Source organism: Filicampus tigris, chromosome 12, assembly GCF_054856515.1.
Source record: "Filicampus tigris isolate MCC_2025a chromosome 12, RoL_Ftig_1.0, whole genome shotgun sequence".
Lineage (NCBI taxonomy): Eukaryota > Metazoa > Chordata > Actinopteri > Syngnathiformes > Syngnathidae > Filicampus > Filicampus tigris.
Window position 1 is genome coordinate 19,639,880 of NC_141228.1, and position 15,757 is coordinate 19,655,636.

The 15,757-nt window shown below is 44.4% G+C and overlaps 1 protein-coding gene and 2 long non-coding RNA genes across 4 annotated transcripts; 1 reads left to right on the top strand and 2 right to left on the bottom strand.

The window, feature by feature from the left end:
* Positions 1–158: 158 nt before the first annotated feature.
* Positions 159–1,230, bottom strand: LOC147139033 (uncharacterized). 2 transcript variants are annotated; one of them, XR_015088894.1, is made up of 3 exons: positions 1,090–1,230; positions 430–577; positions 159–310 (listed from the first exon to the last, which is right to left on the bottom strand). It is a non-coding gene; the product is annotated as an uncharacterized LOC147139033 (long non-coding RNA). The 2 variants fall into 2 exon arrangements; XR_015088893.1 differs by having other exon boundaries at positions 159–577.
* LOC147139034 (uncharacterized) lies at positions 274–3,373 on the top strand. Its single transcript, XR_015088892.1, has 2 exons — positions 274–631; positions 2,936–3,373. It is a non-coding gene; the product is annotated as an uncharacterized LOC147139034 (long non-coding RNA).
* ankrd24 (ankyrin repeat domain 24) lies at positions 1,473–15,391 on the bottom strand. Its single transcript, XM_086046439.1, has 22 exons — positions 15,235–15,391; positions 13,834–13,964; positions 13,199–13,287; positions 13,049–13,113; positions 12,910–12,967; positions 12,728–12,798; positions 11,970–12,076; positions 10,650–10,816; positions 10,425–10,441; positions 10,162–10,254; positions 9,061–9,162; positions 8,833–8,952; positions 8,602–8,731; positions 8,021–8,193; positions 7,550–7,713; positions 5,788–6,539; positions 4,893–5,209; positions 3,664–3,897; positions 3,417–3,593; positions 2,930–3,091; positions 2,756–2,821; positions 1,473–2,135 (listed from the first exon to the last, which is right to left on the bottom strand). The coding sequence occupies exons 1-22, from the start codon at positions 15,268–15,270 to the stop codon at positions 2,067–2,069; spliced, it is 3,300 nt and encodes a 1,099-aa protein (XP_085902565.1). The 5' UTR covers positions 15,271–15,391; the 3' UTR covers positions 1,473–2,066.
* Between the last annotated feature and the right edge of the window lie 366 nt (positions 15,392–15,757).

Consider the following 15,757-nt stretch of genomic DNA (forward strand, 5'->3'; position numbering starts at 1 on the left):
TCACTTTTGTCCGAATCTGACAAAGTATGTTGAAGTGATGCATCTCATCTGAGAGACAAGTTTTGTATGTCGGGGAGGAGCTAAATTTAGCCTGGGTTGTACTATTTCATGGGAATGAATTTTCAAGGGTAAGGTTGTACATGTAAAAACTGCGTATATGTGTGTATCCCACTTTATTCAGCTAATAGCGACACTGCAGTAAGTCCAGCCATCTTGCAAATACGTTGATATAAAAGGTTAAGCTTTTGGAGGAAAACAAAACAGGAAGTTGAACCAAGGAACAGGAAGTGGGGAGGAGATAACTGGTGACCTGCAGAAAAAAAAGGTTGTGTCCAAATTTACAGGCTACGTCCTCTGAAGGCCGCATATTCGGCCACACATTGTTTCTAAATTCAAAAAAGAGAATTTGCAGGCTGCATCCTTAGACACCTTCAAAAGATCCTCCTCGTGTAGCCTCCATGGACGTAAACCGTGGCGAATTTGTACAGGCTTAATTAAATTTGGACACCAGGTGTGTCTAGTTTCACCGAAAGTCATGTGACCGAAACTGATACCTTCGGAGCACCCAGCCTGTGAACTTTGACACAGCCATAGAAGAAATACCGGAAGGCCACAAAAACAAAAGATTAAGGTAAGAAAATGTGTTTCTAACTGAATACATTTTAATCAGAGCTGGGCATCGCATAACCTACACCGCTTTCCGTCCTGTCCAGTCAATCAGCGGCGAGTCTTTATACGTCATAAGCAGGCGCCGCACGAGGAGACACGCCGCCAAACTAAAATTATTTAAAAAAAAACAACAGACTCACACACACGCACAGCGTGGTACGTGATCCGTGAAATAAAAACAATATGGGGCACATATCATTGCGTCTGTGGGACCGCAAGGTACAAAACACAGTTTTATTTTACTGTGCGGCACCTGCGTGTAACGTGGTCCAGGTTAAGTCCGTTCTCAACGTCGTTTGGCACACTCGGGTCGACTGGGACCATGTGGGTCGATCAAATATGCAGACGGGAAATAGGCGATGCTCAGCTCTGATTATAATGCTAGCAACTTGGGCAGCTGAGTAAACATACAGCACTTACTTGCTTGGTGGAAAGTCCTTCAAATAGAAAAGCTTAAAGCTAATGATCATAGCTGGGCACTGGGCAGAGGTTTATGTAAAGATGATTAGCTGGCTAATGTACTATTCAAACCCGCTGTGGACTACTTATTTTCCACACTTCCCCTCCTTCACACTTCCCGGCCTTCAAAATAAAAGCATGCCAGCAAACCACTACACAGCAGGTTTTGTGCGGCGTATTTCCGGAAGTAGGGAAGACGCCAGAAGAAGTGCATGAACTCCACTTTGATGTGCCAGCGTCATCCTTCAGAGCTGCGCGCAGCTTGACTATACTATACTATATATGAGATAGTGCTACAATGAACAGGAACACCAGTAGATGGCTTTTTATGTATTTATTTCGAATCAAAACGGGGGAAATATATTGTTAAAAAATGGTAGGGCAACAAAAATAATCACACTGGCTTTTACTGAAAGGCACACCACACTTGTTTCATTATAAGGTTTTACAGCTTGGATGTGGGATGGAGGAAATACTACAGGTATTGTCCTTAGTAGCAACGCCTTTACTTTCTTCAAGCTAAACATGCTATTGCTTGGAAAATCTTCATGAACAAAGGCAATGAAAGCTGCAAACCTTCCTTTTCTGGGTAATTCTTGAAAACAACTGTCAGACTTTTGACACCATGCTCCGCCCACATTAGATGGCATAGGCCAGTGTTTCTTAACCTTAAGCCAAGGCACATATTCTACATGTTAAAAAAAAAAATCAATTTTATACCTTCTCCCCTCTAGTGGAAGAGCATTTAATTGTTCTGCCGATCACAAGATGTCGCTGGCATAGATGAACATGAACAAGCATTTCCAATGTCCTACCCTCGGCTAGTGGCAGCCCCCAGGAGGTGTTGTGGGATATTTTAGCTCGTCATCCGTCAGCAGCTAAGTCGCACACTTGTGTTTGCATGATATGACGAGCTATAACGGCGGACGGCGTGGATGTCATTGATCCTGTTGGCTCATCCTGAGGATCTGCAGGAGAAGACGTTGCACCTCTTCGTCCATACGACCCTGTTGGACTCGCACACAAAAGCAAAAGCGTTTTTGTTATTTTGTTTTTGTTTTAAATCCAAACTTAATTCCCATAAAGTTACAACTTAAGTCTTAAAATATTAGGGCTTGGTATTATAAAAATCGGACTTTGTTCTTGCATTATTAGAACTTTATTTTCAGATTTATTAATATTATCGTAAAAAATTCTCTTAAAATGATACTTTTGTTTTAATATAACAGCTTGACTCTAATAAATTAAGGTTTCCTATTCTTGTGAACTTCCCACTTAATTATGACTTGTATCACAAACGTTTTCTCAAAATATAACAACTTAGTATCATGACTTTACTATTTTCGTAAATTTCCATGTTTTATGATTGTTTATATATATAAAATTGCAACTTTATTCTACAGCTAACAACAAAAGTAAGACATTGACACTGAGTCAACATCAAAATTGGGATAATCTACATCTTAAGTGTGCCCATGAAGGCCACTTCCTCGAGGGCCTTTTAAAAAAAAAAAAAAACCTTATTTATTTATTTGTTATGGAAGTTGTTCTTCAGTGTGTGGACCTATTTTTCTGTAAAACAGTGTGCGTGATGTGCATGTGCGATTCTGTGTCGCTCGACTCTGACCTGCACGGCTGCCAGTAAATGAGAACGATACACAGCCACCACCTGTTTGTGCTTTCTTTCCCAATCCTTGAAAATTCACAATTAAAAAAAAAAATAAAATAAAAAATCATTATACTAAGTACAAACATGATGTATGCATATTTTGGGGCGAAATTATAATTGGCTCTTCTGCACCTGCAGCTGTTGGCTGAGTATGGCAATCCTGTTCTGGAGTGCCATTTGCTGTCCCGGGTTCCCATGATGAGCGTGGGAACTGGAGGACGGGATGCCAAGAGGAGGCGAGAGAGATCCAAGCGCCTCCTTTAGCCGGAACACCTCCTTAGAAAGCTCTGTTATCTGCATCCAAAACAGTTTACATATCAATTTACTGGTCGAACTAGTGCGAGTCGATGGAAAATCTACTTGCACTGAAATTCCCTCACATTTTAGGAGCAAAAGGTCATCATTTGGGGGGCCCTGCAGTTAATAATACTTTTCAATTGTATATGCCACAAGATGGCAGCAAAGCACTGCTGTAGTCTAAATTAAGCTCCCCAACTCATTTCCACTGTACCTCTCTGTTCATGTGGTTGATCCCACCAACACTAAAACATCAAAATCTAAAGTTTCCAACCCTTGTCCATTGAGTGTTCTTCCTCAACGCCGCCTTGCACCATCTCACCTTGCGGTCCTTCTCCTTGACAAGGCCTTGCGATTCCTGCACGTTAGCGTGGAGTTCCCGGATGTGACTGGACTTGGTTTGCAGTTCTTGAAGCTGCTGCTGCACAGCGGCCAACTGAGTCTCCGCCACCTGTCGCTCGCTCTTGTTAAACAGAGCCTCCCGCTGCACTTGGAATACCTGCACGGGTAGAAACACCCAGCGGGTTGTGACTATTATGATTATTTCTTTGGCAAGAAACCACGTCTACCTCAGTGCAGGTCTTCTCGTGTTTGCGCGTGAGGTCGTTGAGGCGGGCCGCCGCGGCGTTGATCTCGGCCTGCATGGACAGCCGCAGGGCCTCGTGGTCCTCCTTGGAGATAAGACCCTGTTGGGCGGCCTTTTCGGACTTGAGTTGCCTCAGCTCCATCTCCTTGTCACTCAGAGCCTCTTGGGCTGCTGCGACACTGGTCTCGCTGGCCTGCAGGGAACGCTGGAGCTCGGCCTAACAGGATAGTAGAGACTTGGGGTTATTTTGCTGTTTAAGGGTAGCATAAAGTTTTTAGACTTAACGTCATCCGTTGCGATTGTATAGCTAGGAGATTGAATATTAATTCTGTGGTACCTCTACTTACCAACGTCCCTTCGTACGAAATTTTCAAGTTACGAAACGCCTCGACAGGAAAATATTGCCTCTAGTTACGAAAGAAATTTCAGGATACGAAAGGTAAAAGTATGGGGTTATACTCCGGAGTTTCCTGAACGCAACATACTCATAGCTGCTATGCCATTGGCTAGCCTAGCATCTTCCTGGCATCCCATTGGCTAAGAGGGACCTCTTGTATGTCATTCGCTCCTCTGGCCATGTGGTCTTCCGATAGTTTGACGTGAATTAGAAACGAGGAAAAGAAAAAAAGAAGATAATCGTTTTTTTTTTTTGTCCATACAAACAAAACAAGAGATAATAGAAAAGTATGAAAAGGGATGCGTTTGGTTGATCTCGCCAAAGAATATGACCGCTTTTTATCGTCAGCCGCCACGTTATTAAATCAGTTGTTTACAAAACGCCAGGCAAAAACCACTTCTGAGAGAGAACATGAACCAAAGAGGGCAAAAAGCGATGAGGACAGCAATTAAGAGGTAAACGGCCATTTTTATTCTTGATACTCTATTCTTTGTTTTTGTACATTATGCACAACTCTAATCTATTGTGCAATAATCTAATTGTAACATGTATTTGTTACATGTTTTCATGCATTTTTATGCTTTATAAAACATTTATGTCTGAATGTTGGGGGGCTTGGAACGGATTAGGGCATTTACATGGAAAACGCGTCTCTACTTACAAAATGTTCTACTGAAGAAATTTCTTCCACAACCAACTAATTTCGTAAGTAGAGGTACCACTGTACTGTAAATGTATTTGAAGTTTTTCGTCCATCCATTTTCTGCGGTGCTTGTCGTCGTTCGGATCGCAGGTGAGCCGCCTGGTCCACCAACCTTGACTTTCTCATGCTCCTCCTTCGGTACAGCCTCATGCATGGTCTCCAGTTTGGCCTCTAGGCTAACCGCCTGCTCTTCGGCGTCCGTCCGCCGTGTCTTTTCCTCTTGAAGCTCCTGTAGAGTTTGGGCCAGTTGCTCCGACACGGCGGAGAGCGCTTCTTTGTGCTTGGACAGAGGCACGACATCCTTTAGGTGCAGGGTGTCGTTGGCGCGGCTCTCTCGCTCGGCACATAAGCAGTCGAGAGCCTGGGCGGCTTCTTGTCGCGCCACCTCCAGCTCTTCGCGGACGGCGGCCAGTGTGCGTCTGGAACGTTCTGATTGGATAGAAATATGCGGTCAGTCACTCAAATGGCATTTACAGAAATCTCTGTTATAGATTTAAGACGTCCCACTAGGACTTCAAAATTAGAGGCTGGGATTTTTTTTTTTCTCACAAAAATCCCATTTCTGATTTCAATCGATTTCCCCCCCCCCCCCCCCCTTCACCAATAGAAAATGTAAACAACGTTGACATTATTCAAAACAACTTCGACTTTAGTTTTTTGCCTTTGAGGGATTTAGCACATACCTCGGGTCAAAAACGGCCAACACTTCGATTAATCTGTTTCTTAGCAGGAATTAAACTGGCTAAGTCTTTTTTTTTTTTTTTTTTTACGAAAAATAGATGCTGGAAAAGTCGTCCGATATAGAAACGAAATCGTAAATTGGCATCACCAACTTCGGAGACTACTGCAGTGCCCTCTAGGCGCAGCCATTTTGTTTGTTGACCCTTTGAAATACAGAAACGATTTATATCGAAAGCGGTTATTGAAATCCTGACAAATATTCTCGAATGAATCAATTAAATCGATCGATTGCCCAGCCCTAGTTTCTATTTGGCTACATGTCCGACCTGATGTGACCGAGAGCTCCGAGCTCTCCGAGTGCTCTTCTTCCTCATCGTCGTCCTCGCCGTTTGCCGGAGGCCTGATTCTCTCCAATTGCAGGAGGGCATCGTTGAGCCTCCTCGCCACCTCCGCTCTCTCCCCGGCCAGCTGCTCGCACTGAAGACCCAGGGTGACCTGCACCTCCTCCAGATGCGAACGGGGCACGCACTTCCTCAGCTGGCCCTCCAGCTCCACCACGCGTTCCCGAAGAAGACGAACCTGATCTCCGTCCGGCCCCGCGCCTCCCGACGTGCTCCCTCCCCGTACCGCGCCGGCCTCCAGCCCGGCCACTTTTTCTTGAACTTTCGCAATTTCTGTTGGCTCTCCCGCGCCCGAGTCTGTCCAGTCGCCGTCGCCTGCGGGCGTTTTCCGGACCAGAGCGGCCTGGAGTTGCTCGACTCGCTCTGTCAGCTGTTTGATTCTGTCAGTGTCCTCGGAGGTCTGAGCGAGCGCTTTGGCGCGGCTCTGAGCAAGCTCCTCCTCCAGCTCGCCCACTCTTGCCCTCAGCTGCTGGGCCTCGGAGTCTGGGAGCTCGCTGGCACCTGCCGCCGCCGTAAGCCCTTCGCCGCACTCCACGGAGAACACCCCAAGACGCATTTGCTCCTTTAGCTGCTCCAGCTCGGACTGGGCAGAAGCCAACTGGAGCTGCAGGCTACGCAGCTTGTCCTTCAGTGCCTCTGGGCTCTCTGAAAGTCCAGTCTGTGATGTCTCCTCACCACTGTGGACCAATATAAAGGTCATTTATCCTAAACGATGCTCATATCAAATGTATGAATTAGCTACAGCCATCCTCACTTCTAATGTATGACTTCATTTAGTCTACAACAATACACTGTGAATTACCTACATGAAAAAAAGGAGTCAACGCAAACATATTTTTTTTCCAGAATATGTTCTACGCAAGCCCACTAGTTGAAACAAGGCATGCTGATAAATAACGCGTTTGTGGAATAAGGGTTAATCCACTCGTTTTTAGCCATCTCCGGGGGCGGCCATTTTGTCACCTTTGTCGACTGAAAATGACATCACAACTGCTCAGGTAACGACCAATCACAGCTCGCCTGTTTTCTGAAGCTGAGCCGCGATTGGTCGTTACCTCGGCACGGGGTAGTTGTGATGTCATTTTCAGTCGACAGAAGTGACAAAATGGCCAACCCCTGAAATGGCTAAAAAGGGGTGCATTTTGCTGCTTAATTCATATTTCATATTAATCATACTGCCTTGTTTCAACTAGTGGGCCTGCACAGAACATATCCTGGAAAGAAATGTGTTAGGGTGGATTTCCCCTTTTAAAAGTGTAAAAGTAAACATACCACAAACTATGATTTCCCCAAAAGTTTACTCAAATTTCAAACTCATCTTACATCATCGTCCTTATTATTAAAATGGCTTACAAATTGATTTGATGTCAAAAAAATGGCAATAAAAAAGTGCACGCGGGCATGACTCTCCATAACTTCCACTAACAACCCAGGCTAAACATAGCTCCTCCCTGACATGGAAAGCTTGTCTCTCAGCTTAGATGTGTCACTTCAGCATACTTCCTTGACACCAATTTCTATTTAGCCAGCTCTTCGGAGGCATCTTTTTCAGCAAATCGCTGAGGTATCTTTCGCACAAAGAAAGCTGCGTAGTTGAATTTGTTCTAAGTTGGATCGCCACAGCAATCCAATGACAAGATTTGTTTGTTATAGTTGTGTAGCGCAAATATGCGTGGGATGACCTTACCGTTCCCCCACCTCGCCGGACTCCCCGTTGGACATTTGAGCCTGAGAGAAGCGCTCCTGCAGGGCCTCAAACTCCTTCCTAATGGTCTCGTACTGTGCCAAGGGGACAAAGTCAGCGCCGGGAATTTGCATGTCGGTCTCATCCTTCTCAAACATCTCCAGCATCTGCAAAGAGGCGAAGGCACAATAGCGAGAAATGCAGTGTGGCACCTTTTGTCCCGCTACATAAAATAAGAATACGTACAATTGGTAAAAAAGAAGGTGTGGCTGCCATGTTAGTGAGCATTCAATGAAGCCAAATTGCAACTACCCTAACTGAGGCGTACGGAATAAATATGACATCATAAAGTTCATCATGACATAAAAGACACCCTCGCATGACAGAGTCGACCACTGTGGTGTGTGTGTGTGTGTGTGTGTGTGTGTGTTTGTGTGTGTGTGAGTCCTCTCTCTGCAAGTTGTTCGGTTGTACCTGAACTTTGAGAACAAGCTCGGCATTCTGTGATGTAAGCTCCTCTATTTTTTGGTGCAATTCTTCCGCAGGTCCGCGGTCTGCGGGGGAGTGAGACGGACCGGCTGATTCTGCGGGGGAGGAGGCCTCGTGGCGAGCAGGTGAGGCTCTGGAACGCCCAGAGAGCAACTTCTCTGGAGGTCATGTTCGAGGAAAAAAAAAAAAAAAAGACTATAACTCACATACCAACAGTGAGCCATTCATAATTTGTGAAATATGCATGAAATTGGTCCCGTATAATAATATGAAGGAACCGTAACTTCCACTAACAACCCAGGCTCAACTTAGCTCCTCCCCAATGAACCAAAAAAAAGTTCATCACTCAGTTGAAATGCAGTACTTCAGCATACTTCTTAATACTTTCCGTTCCAATATTGGCGCCATCTTGTGGCATCTTAAAGCATGAGAGAAAAGGGTGCAAAAACATTCCCCCACGTTAAACACCTCCAGCCATGTTTGATACTTGACGAAGAGTTAAAGCCTGTCAGGCTTTTGCCCATATTGGGAATGCCCGTGCAGCTTGGGAATCACAAATGCCATACCTGGAAAGTCAAACATTTCCTCCATATCCTCAGAGTCGCTTGCCCCGACGCCGTTGACTCCCTCCAGCTCCTCGATCAACTTGTCCCGCTCGGCCTCCGCTTCTTTTAGCCGCTCTTTCAGTTGGGACAGCTAATGCGGTGCGCGCGCACGACACACACACACACGCGTGCCGTGTCACACTGTGCAGCTAGTTTGCAATTCCCCAAAAGTATACATTAGGATTGCAGTACCTCCTCCAAGGCAGAAAGGGCACTCTGTTGCTGCTGCTCCAAGCCTTTGATCTTCTGGAGGAGGCGACCTCGCTCAAGACGTAGTCGCCGAATCTCCTCAAACACCTCCTCATCTTCCAACTTGCACCAAAATAAAAGTCTTCGTGTAAATTCTTTATAATACTGGAAATGGAAAATATAAATGACTTCCCAAAAAAAAAAAAAAAAAAAAAATCAATTCTCAGTCACCTGATGTGCTTCTGGAGGCTGAGGAGAAGGCGAGTGAACGGGGGGCTCGGACGACTGAACGGTGGGAGCAGGACTACGTGGATGAGGGGTGGGTGGAAAAGCCTGAACCATCATGATGGGTTACGTGAAACATGCGCTCATGAAACGGAAGCAGGATAATAACTCACTTGAATGATTATTGTAGAGCAGTGATTCCCAACCAGTGTGCCAATGAAAATTCCAATTTTCACTCAATCGGTACAAAAAGTCATCGACGATTGAATGCTTCTCCACTTTTTGTTTCTTTTACCCATTTGAGCCCCGTTTCTTACATTAAAAAAAAAATGCTTAATCCGTCGCCCCCCCCCCCTCCAATGCATTTATTTGGGCGCCAGTTATATGTGGATTTTTATCATTTGAGGGTTGTCTCTGTGAATTCACCTATTCACAGATTTTATTTGGAAACCTATCCTCTATTGTTCACTGAGAAACTATTAACTATAAAAAGCTATAAAGTATAATACAATTAACTGCTTTTGGGTTTTGGCTTTGTTGAATATAAAGGTATTGATTTGCCACCATCTTGTGGCATCTATTACAAATCTTTTTAAAGCGGAAGTCAACCCAAACATCTTTTTCCAGAATATGTTCCTATGCAGGCCCATTAGTCTAGACACGGCTTTTTATTTAATACTGTGTTTGTGGCATATGAGAAAGTCACCCATTTTTAGCTAGCTCAGGGGGGGCGGCCATTTTGTCACTTCTGTCGACTGAAGATGACGACATCGAAGTGGCTCAGGGCTCAGATAACGGCCAATCATGGCTCAGCTTCAGAAAACAGGTCAGCCGTGATTGGTAGTTATCTGAGCCCTGAGCCACTTCGATGTCATCTTCAGTCGACGGAAGTGACAAAATGGCCGCCCCCTGAGCTAGCTAAAAACAAGCTTAACTCATATTTCATATGAATCATATTACCTTATTTCAACTAGTGGGCCTCCAAAAAACATATTCTGGAAAAAAATATGCTTGGGTTGACTTCCCCCGTCAAGGGGGGGACACAGTACAGTACTTTCTTTTCTAATGTAAATAAATAAAAGGTTGTAAAAACCTGTGCAAGAGTACCTGGAGAGGAGAGCGTGGCGGGGGAGGTGCTTTCCGTTTGCGAGGGGTACTCCCCCCTTGCACCAGTGAGCTTCGTGAGTTATTCAGGGGGGTCTGCATTGTTGGAGTCAGAAGGGAAGCATTCTGATTAAAATTCAATTAAAGGAGAACGTCTTGATGTGGCCAATAACACACGGGAAGACAATAACATCACATTGGAAACGATGCGCAATATGATGATGGGCCGGAGAGGAACGAGTTCCGGGGGGGTAATGTGACATTACCTCCTCGCCTGTGCCCTCTGACAATCGGTATGCAGAAGGAGAGAGAACATTGAGATACATGTAAATATGTGCGCACGTACATTTTTTTTTTTTGAGTTTGCATCAGAACACCCCTACTAGCCAAACGTACTGGATGTTCAATGTCAAGTGGTCGGAAGTGCGGTCCAAATGCCCAAAGCGCAACTATACCCTTACACTGAAATGACTTTGACACTAATACCGTACCAGGAGGTGCTCCGTTTTGCAACATGTACACGATGCGATGGCTGTCGGGGCTGTAGTCGCGCGCCTTGTTTCCCAGGCCGTCGACCAGCTGCGTGTTGGCCCCGCCTCTGAGTAGAACGGCAACTGTTTGCGCGCTGTCGCTCTCGCAGGCCAACATTAAGGCAGTCCTGATTGAAGACACAAATGGATGACAGATTGCGGACGGACCTTTCTCTTCGTTAAAGCCTAGATTTCAAAATATGGATATACTTGTTTCACAGTTTGGCTGGTCCTGCGACTTATACTCAGGGGTGACTTGTATATATATTAAAAATTAGAGCTCAGACCGGCACCATCAATCCCCGTTCTCTAATTGTGATGACGACAGCGAACGAGTTCCGGTTGGAATTGGAACCTCCGCTTTTTAGTTTAAAATGGCTGATGTTAACTAGAATCTTGGTCAGTTATTGCACCTTTTGGTGAGGTAAATATAGGGTCTGACATTAAGCCCTTGTGGGGTCACCGGAGCCATGTTGTGGTGGACCTGTCAGAAACGGTTTTTGGCACGGTAGGTTCAGGCTGTGAATATGAACAACAAAATATGTTGCTGTTCTTCTATTTCTTGTTCTTCCATTTCTTCTTCTACTTCACAATTACATCCCCCCCAAAACTGTGACTGATACTGCAGAGTGACTCATATATGTCTTTTTTTTTTTTTCTTCTCCATGATAATTTTTTATTTATTTTTTTTACCGGTGCCCCTTATACTCCGGAGCAACATATACTCTAAAAAATATGGTCATCATTTTCTGACCAATTAAGTGAAAATATAATTTCCCTTGGCACACCTGATGAACTCTCGTGGCACACTAAAAAGCCGAGGCATAGTAGTTGGGAATTAAATGACCCATTTCCATGTCATCCAATTATCAACACTTCAGGGTCTCAAACGGGGGGGAATCCTGATCACGCTTGCTGAGTGCTGCTGAATATTCACAACTCTTGTTTCCATGGCAGTTTTATACTAAGCAGAGTTGTGCCAGCGAACAAGTAGAGACTGAACCAACATGTTTGCTACCTCCAACATCAAACTGCAAGTCGTTGATCCCTGCCAGAGGCCTTGAACTAGCACCCTTGAAATCTTATCCAAATGCCGCTGCCTCTCTTAATGAATCCTTCCTCTGTTTCCAGCCAGCACAACCCCAAAGCTGCGATAATGATCCCATAGAGGTTTGTGGCTCCATCTGTCTTGGAATTCAGCAGCTGCTACAGCCAGACTGACACACAACTTCCAGCCGGCCTCCTTGACTGAGGCTGCCGCACAGAAGAAGAGTTGTGCACCTTCCTTGGTTGTCTTGAATGTTTGCGTTGGCACCTCGGCCCAGCAGAAAGACACACAGCTCCGCTCGACTCATCTGCGCTGCCAGAATGAGGGCGGAGGCTCCATCCTGAACAGGGGGTCAAAACACACATTTTTTTTAAAAATGTCCTTATTTTTACGTGAATGGTGGTTCCGCGTTAGACATCGCATTAACGGGAACATTTTTTTTTTTTTAAATCAAAAACTGGACATAAGTGTTTTTCACAGGACAGCGATGATATGTTGCATTCGGGGAAAGTGGGGAGTCAGAGTTTTCTGAGTTATGAAGACGGGGGGGGGGGGGGGGAATGTGACGTCACGGAGACATGAACGGTGAATGGCCGTGAAAACATAATTTACAAAATTATAAATAAACAACCATATTTCACTTTAATTTAGTTCTTCAAAATAATGTCACGCAACACAACGGGATTAATACTGACTGCGTGAAGATATGCCGTTATCTCCCTGCATGAAGTTATTCGGTGAAATTAATGAAATACTTTGGAGATAAGATCTTCATTTATTTATAGAAATGAGGGAAATTATCAAGGAGGTTTGCTGTTGGTCAAAATGTGTTGTGATGAACCACAACAAAAAAACAATTTATCGGAATCAGCCATCTTTGTTGTTTATGTTCGCCTCGAATCCGGGTGGCATAAGTCCGATTTCCCACCGTCCTCGAATGCAGCAATATTACTGGAGCAATAATGCAACTATAGAATCAACTTGAACGTACCCCATCCTGCACATCAAGATCAGCTTTAAAGTCCCACAGGATCTCAGTGCAGGATATGCAGCCGCTCACCGCTGGAAACAAAATCGGTCATTCGTGTTTAGATGACTTTTCAACGATATGGCGTTATGATCAATTTCCTCCCAAAATCTGGCATCCAGTTTGTAATAGTTCTGTTACGGTACCTGCGTGGTGGAGGGCTGTCCTCCCAATGGCGTCTGTGCCATCTACTTCCAGTCTCTCCTGTTACAGACAGGATAGGACAAAAGTTGCTACCTTTGATAATTCACTAAAAAGAAAATGTATCTTATCAACTTCATTTACCTGTAAGAGTCTCTTCAAACACTCGGTTTGTCCGTTTTTGGCTGCGAGGTGGAGGGCGCCAAAGCCTAGCAATTAAAATCGGTCAACAACACGCGATGCAGTGGCCTTGGTGGATAATACTACGTTTTAGTGTCTCGTGAAATAACACACCGGCACCATCTGTGACGTTGAGGTCTGCTCCGTGAGCGACGATGACCTCCAGACAGTCGACATGTCCTCGGGACACGCAAAGATGGAAGCTGCCAGGAGGACACGAGTATTTTTTCAGGGACAGCAATCGGAAATGTTAAACCTGTTCAATATTTATAAAGGCAAATAATTTTGAGTCTGGTCAACACTGTGAATTGAATCAAAACACGGAATCCGTGATCGTGTTGTGAAGTGGAGAAGAAAAAAAATAGCCAATTATGAAAATCGCTGAAGCTCACGTTGATGTTGGGCACAAATAAGTCAACTGTCATTTTTCTACGGCTGCAACTATTGAATATTTTTAGAGACAACTATCATCACATTGATTAATCGAGTTGTTGGGGGGAAATCACATTATGTGTTAAAATGGCGTTTTTGTCATCTGGTTAGGAAGTGCGTTGTCCTATGTGGCCCCCAAGTAGCACTGCTAAAAAATTGTGACACCCCCGCCCCCCCCCCCCCCCCCATCGTTAAAGTCGCCCATCTCTGATATGCCGCCATCTTAACATACCGCATTCTAGTCCTCAATTCATTTTCGTTTCTTTGGCGTTTTTTGGCTCAGCTCTGTTAAAGTGACAATACAGTGACCCACTTACGCCGACTTGCCCTCCGCATCCAACTTGGTGGGACAGAGACCCTTTTTAAGGATGAGGGCGGACACTTTGTCTGCTTCGTTTTGCTCCGCAGCCTGGAGGAGCCTCTCGTCACTCTTGCTCCAGTCCTGACTCTTTTGGGATCCAAGCCCAAAAAAAAACAAAAAAAACAAAAAAGAGGAAGAAAATGTATAAACAAGGCATGACAGAGCAGTGGAAAAAAAAAAAAAAAGCATGCTCAAGCAAAGTTAGACTGTCATCCCGTTTAATGACTGTGAAATGATACATACTGGGAGCGGGAGCAGGCTGAGACAATGACAAAAACGCTTCATCAGGCTAACGATAGGCTCCAGAGGATCCATGCAGCTAGCACACACAAAACTAAATAGGATCCCTGAGCTATGACCTGATGGCTGATTACACATCGGAGCGTCCGAGCTTCAAATACAATTCAAATCTAAGCTTTCTCCTTTCTAGCATTTTTTTTTTTTGTTTTGTTTGTTTTGTTTAGTCTTGTAGGCGTTGTACCCCGCGTTCGTTCCATCCTGTAGCTTTGTGCCCGTGTCGTTCCATATCAGGACTCAGCAAATAAGAGGAGAAACATGCTGGCTCTGCTCTGCGAGTTTGGCTGCTCGGTCACTGGGATGCGAGAGACACGTGCTTTCGCTTTCAGGCTGCGGGAGCACCAATATGTGCATTGAGTATAGAGATTTGAAGCGCAGCTCTCACTTAGAAAATATAGTAGTAAAACACGAGATTAGATTTTAGAATCTACTGTATGTATGTTCTTTGGTCTCTGCAAATAGGGGAAAAACGGTGAGTGACGCCATGGCTTTTTTAATGAATAATAATGATTGCCTATATTAATGGTTCACACTGTAAATATATCACAAACGATGATCCCATGTCTAACTTGCAATATTACCCTAAAAAAATAAATGATAGATTATTTGATGTTGGAAAAAAAAAAAAGTGCCATACGTGCATGTGTAAATATGCAATGACACGCCGGAACTTTCACTTACAACCCAGGCTAAACTTAGCTCCTCCCCAACATACAAGCCATTTTCTTTCTTTCTTTTTCCAATTCGCTTATAGGAAGGGGTTTACTGTAGAGACACTAGGGGGATGCTGTGTAACTGGTGTGTACATGTGTGTGTGTGTGTGTGCGCGTGAATAATTGAACGCTACCTGAGCTCTATTGGCTATTGAGCCTCTGCTCTAGCACCATTCGTGAAGCAGCCCCGCTGCCATGCTGCTGTGGTAATACTGAATCTCAATGGCCACCACCTTACAATTAAACAAGCTCCCCAGGGAACGTCTATTTCAGACACTGAACATCACAAAAGAGAACAAAAATAAAAAGACACAAGCCACTCGGGATTCATACTGGCAAACTCTTACCTCGTTCTTTTTAAACTTTGCCTTCAGACTCTTCATGTTGCTTGACACAAACACGGCACTAAAAATGTGTTGTTGTTTTTTTAAATGTAGTAAATGTATTCTTTTTTTTTTTTTTAAATAGGAAGATACAAAACCTGAGCGACCTGCGAAGGACGTACAGGTGAGTATCTCACCACGATTAATCCCTCTCTAACTCAGGTACCACCAGATGCGAAGTGGGACTCTAGCACAAGCTCCACCCAAATCAACGAATAAACCAATCAGCAAGTACTGCACAGCTTCCACGCGTGCCCCTTCAAACACCAAATGGTGAGTACATAAACTTGAATGTTATTGTTGAAAGTTAGCCAAACCATTATTTCAACGAGTGGATACACTTGTGGGGCTAAACCCGGAAGTAAAGGGAACAATATGCTAGAAAAGTCTTTTAATTTCACGCAGACGGTTATTTTCATTAATTAAATGACTGAAATATGTTGTGTGAGTGTTTTGTAATGAAAAACAGGGTGAATTAATGTAAGTC

Coding starts and splice junctions, on each gene's coding strand:
- ankrd24 (XM_086046439.1), bottom strand. CDS start 15,270: ATGAAGAGTCTGAAGGCAAAGTTTAAAAAGAACGAG. Junction 12,799..12,909: donor GACAGCCCTCCACCACGCAG/GTACCGTAACAG, acceptor TTTTGTTTCCAG/CGGTGAGCGGCTGCATATCC. Junction 8,194..8,601: donor GGAAATGTTTGACTTTCCAG/GTATGGCATTTG, acceptor CATGACCTCCAG/AGAAGTTGCTCTCTGGGCGT.